This window comes from Limulus polyphemus, unplaced genomic scaffold (genome assembly GCF_000517525.1).
Source record: "Limulus polyphemus unplaced genomic scaffold, Limulus_polyphemus-2.1.2 Scaffold3561, whole genome shotgun sequence".
Lineage (NCBI taxonomy): Eukaryota > Metazoa > Arthropoda > Merostomata > Xiphosura > Limulidae > Limulus > Limulus polyphemus.
This window is the reverse complement of record NW_013669171.1, coordinates 45,995-61,817: the sequence shown is the minus strand read 5'-3', so window position 1 is coordinate 61,817 and position 15,823 is coordinate 45,995. Positions and strand designations below refer to the sequence as shown.

Here is a 15,823-nt window from a genome sequence, read left to right as displayed (position 1 = left end):
ATATTAAACAAGCATAAACTAAATAACATGCATTAACTAAAGTATTCAGTGATGTGATACATGGGGAGAATGTCTTTATTACAACACTATAGCTGTATGTAAATAATCCTGAAGACATTACTAAAGCACCAGTCACAAGGAATAAACACTTTTTGATTAGAAGCATGTCAAAAAGAAATAAAGTAATGATAATATGAAGGAAATAAATTAAACAAAAACATATTTTCGATAAGGTACTCTCCCTCTTCACACAAAATTAGCTTTTCTCCGTTGTGCTGCCTTCTGTATTTGAACCTTTTCAGAAATTCATGCCACAAGCCTTCATCATCCCTCTGTTGAAATCCAAAGTTCCAATACATCTCTCATGCAAATCATCATGTGTCACCTCTCCATCAATGGAAAAACACTACTATCACGTGATGTATGTGACTCCTTGTAGTGGTTTATTTTTAATTTTTTATATTTTTCTTTATTTACTACAATTCACAGTTGTGGAGTTAATATTTTATGTTTGCTGCTTATGAATTCTGAAGTTACAGTTACCACTTTGGATACTTTGCCAGCATCTGATGCCGTATTTACAGCCACAGGTATGGGCTCTTCCCTCAAGGGATATATTGTCGCTCACTCACCGGGGGATTGAGCAGTATAGGAGCCAACCTCTCTTGCCTCCTTCTGCCCCACTTCCTCCTGAGCTTTTTGAGCTGTGCCAGGCTGACGACAATTTTGATTCTTTGTCCTCATGGAGTTTGCTGTACCTTCCAGTACACTACCAGATGATTCAGCTCATCCGTCATCAGTCTTTTCAGACTTTATCTATCAGGAATGTGATGTTTTGTGCCTGGCATCTGTTTCCAAATGGCACCATTTTTACGGCGTTATGTGTTTGACTCAGTTCCTGAGTCTTTGGAGTCACGGGTGACCTCAGCCTATCAACATTCTATCCTTACTAACTTGGTAGATTGTTTGTTGCATTCGGGGCAGAGTGCAGCACCAGTTCCTGTCTTCTGACCTTCCCTTCCTAACCTCTTTTTTTCCCACTCTCCTGCTGTGACATGGTTCGATGATTTACTTGATGATTCACGATCTTCCAACAACAGTACCAGTGACTACGTGGTTGGTTAGGGCCCAGTGGGGTCTTGTCTCATGAATTTCGTTGATTGGTAGGAACCTTTTCTCACCAATGTCTGGGTTCACAGAGTTCTCTTGGAGGGATACGTTATTCCCTTTCTCTCTCTGTTCAGGGCTGGAGTGCCTGGGTGGATCACCAGGAGGTTTTGGGTTATTGTTCTGTGGAGGAGAGTTCTCTTCACATCAGTGTTCTTGAACTCCTGGCTGTTCATTGGGCTTTGGATCATTTTCATTCTCTTGCCAGCTGCTGGCTGGTTATGATCCATTCCAGCAATTCTACCGTGGTGGCTTATATAAAATCTATCACCTTACCTTCAACCTTGTCTCTCATCTTCCTCAGCCATTGGAGGAGATTCTACGATCAGGCATGTGGCTGACTCTGTACACGTTCATCTCCCACTACCTACAGCACATTGCTGTTTCTGCTTCCTCAGGGTATTGCTTGCTATTCGTGGCTATTCTACAGACTTTGGTGTGGCTATGACACAAGGTAAGTCTTTACTAATGCTTTCTTTTCTCTGAGGCGAGTGGATCCTGACCAGGTTTTCTGTCTGTACTCAGATTGGGTTCCACATAGATGGCTATAACCATTTGCAGATATCTTGCTATGAAATCTACACTGTAAGCCATGTTGATTCTATGCATTTTCCATGGCTATGTATGCTCACCCACGAGATTGGGTGTTTCAAAAGATCACTAGAGTGTAAGTTCCTCATGATAATGGTGTCATAAAATGCCTGTTTCAGACTGTACCACCCATGGATGGCATGGGGAAAGCAGAAGGGGATTGCTGCCCATCCCTGTCATGCCTAGATTGAATAAATCAGTGTTGTCTGCTTTTAAAAATAGGGTTTTGTGATCACTCATTGCACTGTCTTGGGTGTTGGAGTCCCTCTGGATTCTCCACTGCACTTTTTCCCCCTTTTTTCCAGTGGAGTATGAGAGTCCTTACCACTTACCAGTTCCAAGCCACTGGGGTGGTTGATCATGGAGGCAACCTGCTGGATGGGTTCCACGATGATGGCTTAAACCATTGAGTTCAGAGTAGGGTGGTGGTGTTCTGCCGGTTTAGAGGGAGTTGCAAGATCTTCCAGATGAGTAACTAATTCCTGGAGTTGAGATGCCCAAATGCAGTTCACCCTTCAAATTGGGTGCCCTCCTCCAACACTCGCATGGATGTCACAACCCAGCAAGCGAGGTTTTGGAAATCGAGTGAACCAATCACATAAGTCCTCACACAGGTTTCAGGTTGTCCATCTTCCTCTCCTTACTTGTCCTCTGTGTTGTGGGTTGCAGAAGGTCTACGTGGCCTGTTTCCACTTCTGTCCTGGGTCTTCCCTCGTTTGATGATATGGTTGTTACCAACCTGGGGTTGTTTTGGGCTGGTTTCATGGTCACGGTGGTTGAGTGCATGTGATGGACTCCCTTGGATTCTGGATGACACACTCCCAGATCCCTGACATTAGTCTACCCTGAGAGTTCTTGGACAGTATGATCCTCATTCTACCTTCATGAGAATGTCGGTACCCAGCGAGTGAGGTTTTGTATGTAGTTGACTTACCGAGTATGGTTCGTCGTGCCCTTGCCACTCTACACCATGGGACACCTCCTCACTTGCCCACTTTCCATTGCAGGATGGAGTGATTCTGTATAAGGTCTCATTGTTAAACTATCCTCTCTCACACTGATGTGCACCCTTCATGTTCTGCCATGTCTGGTCCTCCTGATCATGTCGATGTTCCTAGCAAAGAGATAACTGGCTCAGATGTGGTGTGGAGCCCCTCCTCAGATCATCTGATCTGTTCCTCTCATGTCAAGGATGTACTCCAGATGCTTCTCTCGCACTGTTCCTTCCTCCATTTCAATGTAGGATTCAAGCTAATTTTGTGAGAAGAGGGAGAATACCTTATCAGAAGTTATAATTTTCCTAAATGAAAATGTATTTCTGATGGGTACTTCCCTCCACTCACACTTCTCGCCCGTCCTCCCCACGATCTTCCAGTGTTCGCATCTTCTGCCAAACTTTGAAGTGATTGTTCGGTAGTTGTATGCATCATGTGATAGTAGTGCTCTCCTATTGGTGGAGAGATGATGCAAGATGATTTGCACGAGAGCAGCACAAAATGAGAAAAGCTAATCTTGTGAGCGGAGGAAAGTACCTATCGGAAATACATTTTCTATAAGGAAAAGTATAACTTCCAGAAATGTTTGTTTTACACTGATAAATGTATGTTTGTATGTATATATTCAGAGCAGAGGCATTGCTAGGCATTAGCACAACAGGCCATTTTCCCAATTCTATTTGACAGTGCCCTGAATCCCCAGTTGGTGTCTTGAAATATCAGAATTAAAAGCCATGATCGATATCATACTGAAACACTGAAAATTCCTGTACCTGTGGGCCTGAGCCCCAAATCTTATAAGCACCTAGTGATGCCTCTGATTCAGTAGGTGATATATCGAGTAATTGAGTACTGTTGTGAGAAATAAAATAATGGGTTAGAGAGGGTTAGTTGATATTTTACATTTCTTATGTGTGTATGAATATATCTATATATATATATTTTACTATATATATATAGTTGTGGTTCTGGGCTTAGCGGTCAAACATTAGAAGAGTCTGGTCACTTTTGGATTGGTGTGGACATAAGTTCTGCCATGCTGAGTGAGTTTTCAATTTGATTTTTGCTGTGCATAACAGTTTTGTATTTACTTAAGTAATTTCTCCATTACAAGTATTACAAATTTTGATTTTGAAAAATAATAAAAAATAATGTAAATTTAACCATGAATTTCTTTGCAGTCTACTCCCCTGTTGCGTAAGATATTTAGAAAATCCATTATAAAAAAAGTGTTGATAATTATGTATTAAACTCTTTCACTTTTATATACTTTAAAATGTAACATTTACATGCCACTTTTCCAGTAATCATAGATTGTACAATATAATATGTTCTATTGAAGTAAAGTACAAAAAATTTACTCATCAATCATGTAATATTTTTTATTAAATCTCAACTTTTTCCAAAAAATTAAGAATACTTACTTCACTTAAATTTCCCTTTGTATTAATTCTAATTTACAGCTCTTTACAAGGTTTAGTATCATTTATCATACATTTTTATAGATGTAGTGAGTAGTTTTTATTTTCCCAAATTATATATTTTTGATAACTTAAAATTTTATATCTCTAAAATTTGTTCAAATAAATTAAACTTCAAAAATGTTTTGCAAAATATTTACAGTTTCAAACTATTTTACCCCAGTTTAAAGAGTCTTTCTTTTGTTTACTGACAGAATTTTGAATTCCAAAAAATATGTGAAAATAGTACATTTTTATTTATTAGATAGTTACAGAAATTGATATCTTTCCAGGATGTCAAAGACAAAATATATATTTGCATGTAGTTTTAGCTTGATCTGTGACAGAAGTTATGTAATTTTGTGTAAATGGTTGTGCTGATAATAAAATATACATTGACAAGTAAGTCTGAAAATTACAAAACTAAATGGAATTATTAGAGTTATGAATCAGATATATTCTGATTTTCCAGGTGTGGCGTTAGAAAGAGAAGTAGAAGGTGACATGATGCTTGGAGATATGGGCCAAGGAATGTGTTTTAGAGCTGGATCATTTGATGGTGCTATCAGGTAAAAAATTTATTAACTCTATCACTGCAGGTCTTCCTATGGTCAGGGGTCAAAGGGCATGTCATCACATTTGTAGATTTACATTTAAAATTTTATTGAACTACTATTTTATGAATTTATGCCAGTAAGTTTGGTATCAAATTGTAGATTATAATTAAAATGTTAATATTATAAAGCAGTTAATTTCTTAATTTATAAGTAAATATTAAAAAAAAACACCTACATGGTGTTACATGGTATGCTGAATGTAACTTTGGTTCATATTAGATGTCCAATTACAAAGTCTACAAATTAGAAACTTAAATTACCAATATTGACAAGCTAGAATATAAAATAAGAACCTTCTATCTTTTATATTTACTGATATATCACTATATTTAGCAAATCAAACACAGTGGCCCTGCCCACCTCTTCCATTTTTGGAAATACTTCCTTACTTATGCCCTATTCACTCTTTCATGGCTTTATAACCAATTAAAAGCTCAGAATTTTCTCCACATGATTTTCTCATCTTCTTGAAGGTGGGAAGTTCTCAAGATTATTTCTTTTGTATCTAATCTTGGAAGGAAAGGGTAAATGAAAATGAAAATATAGTTTAGTTAGTAAGCCTGATTACTTTAAAAAGCTTAAAACGTAATAAAAAAAAACTGATATTTTGTGTACAAAATCTTTGTAATTTTTACTGATAATCTGCAAACTTTTGTGAAGGTATACATACTGTATTAAAAATTATAGTATGAAAACTATAACAAGCACAAAATGGTTACAAGGTCAGTCCCTGGGACTGAGCCTGTAGTGAGAGAGAGTTAATTACTTATTGTTTTAATGGTTTTGCATGTAATGAATAAGAACATAAATTTCATATTTCAAAGTCTATCTAGAAATACATGGTTTGTTTCACGTACAAGAGTATGTATAAAGTTTTTTGTTTTTTCTAACATATGAACCTGTGAGAGACAGTTCAAAAGTAAACATTAGGACAGCATTCACCCATAACACTGTCTTTGGTCTGTTCCTTTTTGTAGAGGTAATGCAACTATTATAGGAAACATATACCTTAACATTCTACAGAATTTTGTTTCGCAACAGTTGAAGACATTGCAACCTAATGTGTCATTCCAGCAGGAGACTGCCCATTTGTACTGTTACAAGTCTGGACGAATTGTGTCAACATATCTAAGAAATATTTGCAAAGGTTACTCCTGAAATGTTGCAAAACATTTGGCAAGAGATTGGGTACAGACTGGACATTTTACATGTAATTTGTGGTGCACGTGTTGAACTATGGTGATTGCATGCTGTAAAAAATCTTTAAACATTATTCTTGCATGTGCAACAAACCATGTGTCTCTATGTTAAATGGTTTTCCTGGTATTATTTTTGAAAAGTGCTTCCAAAATTGTTGGACACCGTGTTTATATAAGCTTGTGCAATTTAGTTTTATGTTTATTGCTTGAAGGTAACTCTAAGAGAAATGAATACTTGCTAGTAAAGCCTGAGTTTTTGTTTTCATGATTAATTTATCCACATTATATATTTAAAACAGCAGAGGTATTGTTTTCATTCTTGTGTGTTTGTGTGAACATTATAATTCGAAAAATTTTAATTTAATTGTGATCAAATTTTGGTAAAGATTGAGTGTCTCCCTAAGGATCAGTTAATTAACTGATGGTAAATGTAGTCACTGTTACACTGAAGGGTGGGCTGTGTGCAGCCAAGTGGTTGATGTGCCAGATTGAGGTTCCATAATTTGTGTCCTGTTACTGCCATAAAAGCTATCATGCTCCATACATTATAAAAGTGGTTGTCAAATCCCACTGTTCAGCCTGACGAGAGTATTGTTGACTAGCCGTTTTCACTTTAATTTATCATTTAAAAGTTAGGGATGGCTTGCTCAGGTAATTTTTGTGCATTTTTATGCAACATTCAATAAAACAAACTGAAGAATAGCCACTTTCATTATAATATTATTTTAGTAAATTGAGATAGAAGGAAGATATTGGCACCTAGACCTATCTTTTTTTATAAATTGTTCGATTTATATTTTAGGTTGGTTACTGCAAATATTTAAAAAATTTGGGGGGCAGGGTTGCAGTCTCTGAATGTTTTTTTAGTTACCTTTGTAAAGCTGTTTTAATCATAAGATAATTTCTAAAAAATAGTGATTAATATTTACTTCTTTGAACTTCAGTTTTATTAATATCATTTCTTCTAATATTCAAAGCTGTCACACACTGCACAATCATCCTGCATTCTGCAATAGAAATTTATTAGATATTTTAACCCATTTCATATTAATTTTAGACTGCCAAATTCTTAACAAAGAAGAAAAGTTTACTTTCTGTTTTATTTTAATGAGATAGCACAGATTGAGTTTAACATAAACACTTTGCAACTTTACTACATGTAGTCATAAATTCCAAGATAATACTTTACCTTCTCACACAGAAGTTTGATTCCTTTTTATGTCTGCCTATGAGCCTTGCATGCCACTAGCCTTGAGCTACCTTCCACCTAAAAAATGTGTTTAACATGAACTGTGCTAGTGCTTGATGTCATCATCATGTGACAATACAACCTCCTTGCTCAGTAGCTCCCCCAAAGCACTTGTGCCTGAATTAACTTCATTCTTTTCCTCAGCATTGTCCAGAATGGACGTGTTCCAAAATTTTTAATCAATTACTTGAGATTTGTGGTTGTTTACAACCAAGTTAATTTTTGTTTAAGTTTACCCGGTTTAGTGTTAATGTTTTACATAACCAGCATGGTTTCTTTAATTTCACTTAGAAAAGAAAACGTGGTACTTACCCATATTTATGAATTCCCAAGTGACAGTAACTTCCACTTTGCTCCATGATAGTGACAATGTTTCTAACACAGGACCTGTATCTACTATAGCCACTGGAGGTTTGTTGTCTGTGGAGGACGTTACTTTCGTTTGTAGATGTGTTGTGGGTTCCTTCATACATGCTGGACCTCCTCCTCCTGTCCTTTTGGCTGACATTCCTTCTCCACAGTTTGAACATAACCAGGATGATGATGATTTTGACTGGTCATTTTCCCCCTCCAGGTTAGCTCTAAGCTTAGCTTTTTCTACGGAGGAAAATCCTCACCTTTCTAATCTCTTCCTTGACATGATTTTGCATGTATGTTCCCTTTTTCTTTTTTTCCCTCTTTGTCTTTCGATTCCTCTTGTGCTTTACTACATGAAATCCATACTTCAGACCTCTTTTATTTTTTCCTCCTTTGCCTGATATTGTGGTCCATGCAGACTCGTTTCTCCAACAGCTGTGCATCTGTACTAATATGTCTTGTCCTCCTTGTCTACTTGACTCTTTTGTCCTGGCTTACAGCCATTCTTCATTTCAATTCCTTGATTCCCAGTCTTTGAATTGTATGTACATGCTTGGGGTGGATCTCTCAACTTCTATTTCCCTTTCTAGTGCCGAATTTTCACGATTTTGTCTCTTTGTCACCTTCCTGCATTACCTGTCATCACTTCACCTTATTTCTGAGGCAATTCATCGACCTCTGGGGGTTTGTTCTCTTCTTTTCACCACATTGGCCCATACTTCTTCCACTCTATCCCACTTCACATGATTCCTCTGCTGTTCAGGTGAGGTGCTCTCCTAGCTAATGTATGCTTCTCTCTGTGATCTTAGTTGGCTTCTTTTCTTTATCTGGAGATCTTCAGAGGTGTTCCTGAGTCACTGGAGACCCAAGTCAAGGTGGCTCAGCATCAATCTTCATTGTCTACTTTGGTTTCTTGTCTTTCTCAACCTCACCCTTCTGTTTCTGCTCCTAGGCCTGCTGAATTCATATATCCTCTTCCCATTCCAGCTTCTGAGCCTTGTTCTTCTTCCCATCTTTCCATATCCTGTGTTAGGGTCATCACTTGTCTCGTGTGATTTTATATGCTCTTACATGTGCTCCATTCAAACCACTGGCTTCATGCTCTTTATACTATTTTTCTCCAAAGACTCCTTTCCTTTTCGTCCTTGTCTCTGGTTGTCATTGTTTGGATGCAAGTGCCATATTGATGCTTACTGCACTCTTTTATTCACCACATTTATTTACTTCTCTATCCTGACCAGGCCTTTCTTCCTAATACTTTGACTACTCAAGAAGGTAATCGGTCTTTCTCTTTTGTCTCACTCCCTTTGTTTTCTCCTCTCTGTGCTTGTTTGGACCCAGATTGTTTTCTGTATGGGCTATTTCTGTGTTACTTGAAATGTACATCTCCTTTCTGGGGTTCCCATCACTGTTTGTTTCTACCTTAGGACCCCTCTTTGTCCAGGGGCATCTCGCCTTCTACCCTTACAGGATGGGTTTGTCAGCTGCTCTGGTTGGTGTATTCTTTCCTGAATATTGATGCTTCCAGCTTTTTCAGAGCCAGGCATGTGGACAACTCTGCAAACATTTGTCTCCCATTATCGGAATCGTCTTGATTTTTTTCATCTCTGGCAGAATTTCCACTCCTTCCAGTTGCTGTTCTTCAATCTACACACTGTCTTTGAGAAGGATAAGTACATTTTCTTCCCTGTTATAGTATCCAGCCAGATGGCTGGTGTTGCCTCCCATGGTATGCTTATTTCCCAAAATCTGCATCAGGCCAGGGGTAACAGAAAGTGCTCAACTCATCTGCCTTGGCTCTGCTTTTGCCTACTGTTGAGACAAGACCATTAGAGGTATCTTCATGGTATAAGAATTACTCAATTGCTTGATCCAGACCATACTTTTCATGGAGTATCATGAAATAAACTGGCACCAGGAAACTTTTAAAAATAGGGTTTCATGGTCTCCAGTAAAAGATCTGATGGGGATCTGGGTATTCAGGTCTCCCAAATGTGAATTCTCCCCCCCCCCTTCTTCAAGAAGATCATGGGAGACCCTTGCCCCTTACCAGTTCCCAGCCACTGGAGTGATGGGCTTTGGGGAGTTCCTCACTAAATATCTACAGCACAATACAGTGAAAAGTAGGGCATTGGTGGCATTGTCTGTGTACTGAGAGTAACCCCTCAAACAACTGATGTGCCCTCCACCTGCAGCAGGATGGGTTCATCACCTTCTTCTCTCTGTCCAGTTGATTCAAGGTCATACACATGGCATATATTCTGAAAGCACCCTAGTCACACTACACTTCTTGGCTTGCTGACTGCTTCTGTGCTAGTGCTCAGTTTGTCATGTGCAATTTCCACCCATCCCACCCATAATGTTGATCTGAAAACCGGGGATAGGCTCTTATGCTTTGGAACCTGGAATATAAGAACTCTTTTTCAAGATGGCAAATTGGACAATGAAATACAAAAAATGAATAATATGAACCTAGATGTACTAGGACTAGTGAAAACCATATGGATTGAAAGTGGAAAGATCATCAAGGAAGATCACATCATAGTGTATTCAGGTGGAGAAGGACATAAGAATGGAGTAGGCATCATACTAAAGAAGTGTGTAGCTAAAGCAATGATTAGTTTTGGGGCTATATCAGGAAGAGTAATCATGATAAAACTACAAAGAAAACCATTTAACATCAACATAATACAAGTATATGCACCCACACAAGATCGTGATAATGATGAAATTGCACAATTTTATGAATAAATACAGAAGGCTATGAAATATGTTAAAGCAGGTGATGTAATATGCATTATGGGAGATCTAAATGCAAAAGTTGGAAGAGAAGTTTTTTCCAACATAGTTGGAAAATTTAGGCTCGGATATATAAGAATGAATTAGGAGAAAGGCTAATACAATTCTGCCAACAAAATAATCTGATAACTACCATCACAAGAAATTAAATAGATTAGATACTGATAAATTAAAGATTTCACAACAATGTGAAATTAGTAAAGACATACCCAGGAGCTGGTGTCAGCTCTGATCATAATCTAACCTTGATATTATAACTGACCTTTGTAATGTAATATATAACACTGGATACATACCAACCAAAATGAAACAATATATATTTGTTCCACTACCGAAAAAACCAAAGCACAGAACTGTACAAACTTCAGAAAAATCACTCTAATGAGTCGTATCACCAAACTACTCCTGAAAGTAATACAGCAACAAATAGCAACCAAAATAGACCAAAAAGTAAGCAACTTGCAGAGTGGGTTCAGACCAGGATGTGGCACAAGGGAAGGTATTTTTAATCTGTGAACATGCCTTAGAGGTCCAACAAAATGTATACATATGCTTCATAGATTACACTAAGGCTTTTGATAGGGTACAACACTTAAAGATGAAAGAATGCTTATGGGAAATAGTAATTGATGAGAAAGATCTCCAGATCATCACAATGATATATTGGGAACAAACAGCAGTAGTAAGAATATAACAGGGAATAACACCAGAGTTTAAGATCAAGAAAGGCGTAAGACAAGGATGTGTATTATCGTCTAGTTTATTCAAACTATACACAGAAAGAATATTTAGAGAAATAGAACATATAAAGGGAGTAGTGATTGGTGGAATTAATATCAACAATCTAAGATATGCAGATGACACAGCACTACTAACTCTAAGTGTATCAGATCTACAAGAGTTAGTAAATGAAAAAGGAAAAGACTATGGAATGGAGCTGAATACTAAAAAGACCAAATCAATGGTAATAACTGAGAATCAAGATGTACCTAAAATCAATCTAACTATAGAGAGAACATGAATTGAACAATAGGACGCATGAGCACTGAAGATGGTAAGAGCAAAGTTGGAATTCAAAGAAAAATAGAAATAGCCTAGAGTTAATTTAACAACATTTCAAAAATATTAACATCAAGAAACATTAACATAACAACACGGATGAAACTAGTCAAATGCTATGTGTAGTCAACCCTACTATATGGTGCTGAAACGTGGACAATATCTAAAATGATTGGTAAAAAGAATAAGGAATTTGAAATGTGGATTTATAGGAGATAATGAAAATATCTTGGACAAAACATAAAACAAATTAACAAGTATGAGAAATGATGAAAACTAAAGGAACACTATTATCAATTACTGAGAAAAGAAAATGTGAGGTCTTTGATCATATAATTAGAAGAAATGGAATATAAAGACTGTTGCTAGAAAGAAAAATGAATGGAAAAAGAGGAAGAGGCAAACCAAGAAACATGTGGATGGATAACATCAAAGATTGGATGGGAACATCATATAGTAACTGTGTTAGAATGGTGGAAAGAAAAGAACAATGGTGCTCCATGACATTCAACCTGGTTTTAGCAGATGACATGTAGGTTTTTAGAAAAAATATATACAGATATAACAGTGGTTATATAAACTTTGTATTTTTAAGAGGTAAATTACTGAATAATAAAACAAAAACTTTTCTCATCTATTGTAAACTTAAATTGTGCTACTTAATATTAGTTATTAAAGGTCAGAATATGTTATTCAAAAGCTAAGAACCTGATTTGTTTTGTTTCATTTAATAGGTGGTTTCTCTTCATGGGATAATTAAAAACAAAAGTAGCATTAACTTATGATTGTTGATAATTTAAGTAATACAATTTCTGATAAAGTTATTTATCTTTATTAAACTAAAGTATGATATTGTTTCAGTATTTCAGCTTTGCAGTGGCTTTGTAATGCTGACAAAACATCTCATAGCCCACCTAAGCGTCTCTTCAAGTTTTTTTCAACTCTGTATAGCTGTTTGGTAAGTTTATTTTATTGATTTAAAAGGTTAAGTGGAAATTATTCAGTATTAGACATTATAAAATGATTTATTGTAAAGATTATTTGCATGGTTTATATGATGTCATGATCACAAATTTTAACATTAAATAATTTAAGTTAAAATTTTTTTTAAATTAAGTACTTAATGTAGATATGCAAGATAAAGTATGACATTTTTTCATTTGGTGAAATACTGTTTTCTTTAGGTGTTTGGAATATGAAAAACATTACCATATGCTAGTTGTTCCTGAAAAATTGATAATTTGGCGAGAGATTTCTGTGGATTGCATCTGCCTTAGAAATTTTGGGAGACATTTCAAACTACTGGTGCAGATCTTCATCAGATGAAATTTACTAAGTTGTGTAGGTGAAATATTGTCATCCAAAACTTTTAAGACAGATGCAATCCACTGAAATCTCCAATCAAGTAATCTTCTTTGACTAAACCTTCTGCTAAACAAGTTACAAGTTTCAGTATCTATATTTTGAAAATGATAATTTGTTTAAAGTATATATTTATTTTATGGTTCATAATTTTGCTTAAGAGTACAGTATATGCTAATATTTTGCTCTCTTAGGGTGGAAAAATGTAATTGAAATTGTTTGAAACTGTTAATGATAGACTTGAAAAAATAAGTATTTTGTAATTTTTATTTTTCGTAAAGAAAAAGATATTTTTTCTACGTTTCAGAGCCGAGGAAGTCGAGCTGTTTTCCAGTTCTATCCAGAGAACAGTGAACAAGTAAGAAAAAATTTTGAGAGTTGGATTATGTATTTTGCAATATAACATCATGATGATACTTGAAGTATTGATATTGAACATTTTTTATATTGTGGCAGTTCAGGAGGACTGTCAGCCAGATTTAACTAGTGTGCTATTAACCCTTTTACAACAGGATTGGTATAAAATACCAAGTCAGTATACACATTTGCACTTATTAAGTATTTATACTATAACTTTTAATACTGTATGTGTATCTTCACAAAATTTGGTAGACTTTTAATAAAGTACACAAAAAATCAGATTTTTTAATGAAGTATTTTTTACTAAAGATTTGTTTGTGAATATATTGAGTGTGTTTCGTTACCAGTCCGAGTGCAAAGTAATTTTCATGTTATGGTTAAAAATACTATTCTTTGTCCCCAAAATCTCAAATTTCATTTGTGTAATCTCTAAAACCTCCTAAATATATTTCAAGTATTTGTTTTCAATAAAACTTTATATTTTATCTGTTATTTTCTCTACCATAACTCTATACAAGGTTGGTCAATTTGACCTACCTTGTCACCACCATAAAAAATCGAAATAAATCTAAATTACCCTTTTTTCTCTCTATAATGACTTTAAATTGTAACATGAAACTACATTTGTTTATCCCAAGTAACTTTAAATTTGTAACAATTTACAACTATTTATACTTAAGTTTTATTGTTTTATTGCTCTTTGAACCATGTCTAACTACTGTTTGTGCCATTATAAGTTGTAAGTCACTTGAGGGACATGGGGCTCGCGTTATGCTATCGAATTACATTACTTATAAGCTATTCGGAGCTGTTTGTGTACGTGCTTTGTGATAGTTTTTTATTATATTGTTATTATTTATTTTACTTAATCTAACCTTAACTAACCTAAAGAAATTCCTTATTTTACAGTTTAGTTACTTTTATAATAATGAATAAAGAATACACATGAAAAACAAGAAATAACATACTTACCTGGACCTTTTTTCTTTTTTTTTGTAAACTGTTGATGACACTTAACCCTACGTTTTTATACTAATGGTAATAATGCACTAAATAATTTTTATTTAATCAAATAATGTACCAAAGAACATAGAATAATCTTATGCAAAAAACAGACAATGTCACCTAACAATGACTATTTTTCTGGCTTTCTAACTATGTGACAAGAGCCATTAACAATTGAATAAGTTCATCGACGTGATTCCCGTGGGTACAAAGCATGTTCTACAAGAGAAATTGACAATTCTCTGTTCAGAAAACAATGTAATATGTCATTTGATAGATGAAAACCTTGTTTTCTATTGGTTATAAATGATTTAGTATTAAATGTAAGAGAAAACTATTAACAAATCCTGAAAGAGAGGATGCGACAGGTGGGTGTGGCAAGAGGAATCTGATTTTCTGTTTGATGGATCTGTAACCAAACAAGATTGAAGACTATTAAAATGCATTGTTTGAGTAATGACAATTTGATAATCAGTAATTTACAATAAATTGCATACTTAATGGAGGGGTGATGAATAAATTGCAGAGGAGGGGATGGCTAGAGAAAAAACATGTCTTATTTCTCACACTAGATGAAATTTAGGATTTTTTTTTAATATTGCCTTATAAAATTTAGAACTTAAAAACTTATACCATTAAAATATGGATTATTAGCTACAATTGTATGCTATACTAATTGGTATAATGTAAACAAAAAGTAGTTTAATAAAATTTTGAATGTAAGTCACTCAAAACCTCATGGCGTAAAGGGTGCTTTTACAGAGAGGGTTAAACTAAGATTTCACCTAGGACTAACATGCACACACTGTTGTAATTTAGTTTTATGTATATGAAATGTAAGATAGACATGAAACAGATTTCTTTCTGTTCTTTGTATTACAGATTAAAGGTATTCTCACACAGCAAAAACTTAAGGTTAAACATGTAATGAATCCAACCTTCTAAATATGAAAATATTACTTGCAGACCAGAGGTTATATATTTATGTATATTACTGTAATGCCTACATGCAGTGTATAAAGGTCTGTAAAATTATGGTTTTATTTTTCAATTTTAGAAGTAAGTTGTAACAATTTATTTTATGTTTATAAAAAAAAAACTTTTCAGTGCAACTTGTAAGTTATATTTAGTAGTCTCTGTCCTCCTGGTTTTTATATCAATTGATCAAAGGTATCCTTGTATTTTTTGTCTTTACTAAGTAAATTTGAATGATATACTGGCCATTTAGCTGGTGTAGACATTTTAAAACATATAAACATGTTTTTAATGTCACTTGGAAAATCCCAAATACAATCATGGTTAATACTGATAGTATTATGATACATTGTTGTAATTAAAGTATTATAGGAACTTATAGTATATATCACTTCACATTAAGTATGTAGTGATGTGAAGCAGGTACATCACTGCCCCACTCTCACACAAGTAAATTAGCAATTTGCAAAATCCTGTTTTGGCATGAAGAAATATATATATATATATATATATATATATATATATATATATAGTATGTATGTATTTATTCGTCTTCTTTTTTATTTTTTTTTACTTTTACCTTTAAAGTTATTAGTAACTTATTACTACTACAACAAGACAATAGAAA

At 34.9% G+C, this 15,823-nt stretch overlaps 1 protein-coding gene across 4 annotated transcripts in view; it reads left to right on the top strand.

Moving 5' to 3' along the window:
- Positions 1 to 15,823, top strand: part of LOC106469588 (probable 18S rRNA (guanine-N(7))-methyltransferase) — a 43,798-nt gene that overhangs the window by 24,222 nt on the left and 3,753 nt on the right. For all 4 annotated transcript variants that reach the window (XM_013930090.2, XM_022398164.1, XM_022398162.1 and 1 more), the window contains 4 exons: positions 3,714 to 3,796; positions 4,686 to 4,782; positions 12,355 to 12,451; positions 13,163 to 13,213. In XM_013930090.2, coding sequence (XP_013785544.1) covers positions 3,714 to 3,796; positions 4,686 to 4,782; positions 12,355 to 12,451; positions 13,163 to 13,213 — 328 coding nt within the window. The remainder of the gene's footprint in view (positions 1 to 3,713; positions 3,797 to 4,685; positions 4,783 to 12,354; positions 12,452 to 13,162; positions 13,214 to 15,823) is intronic.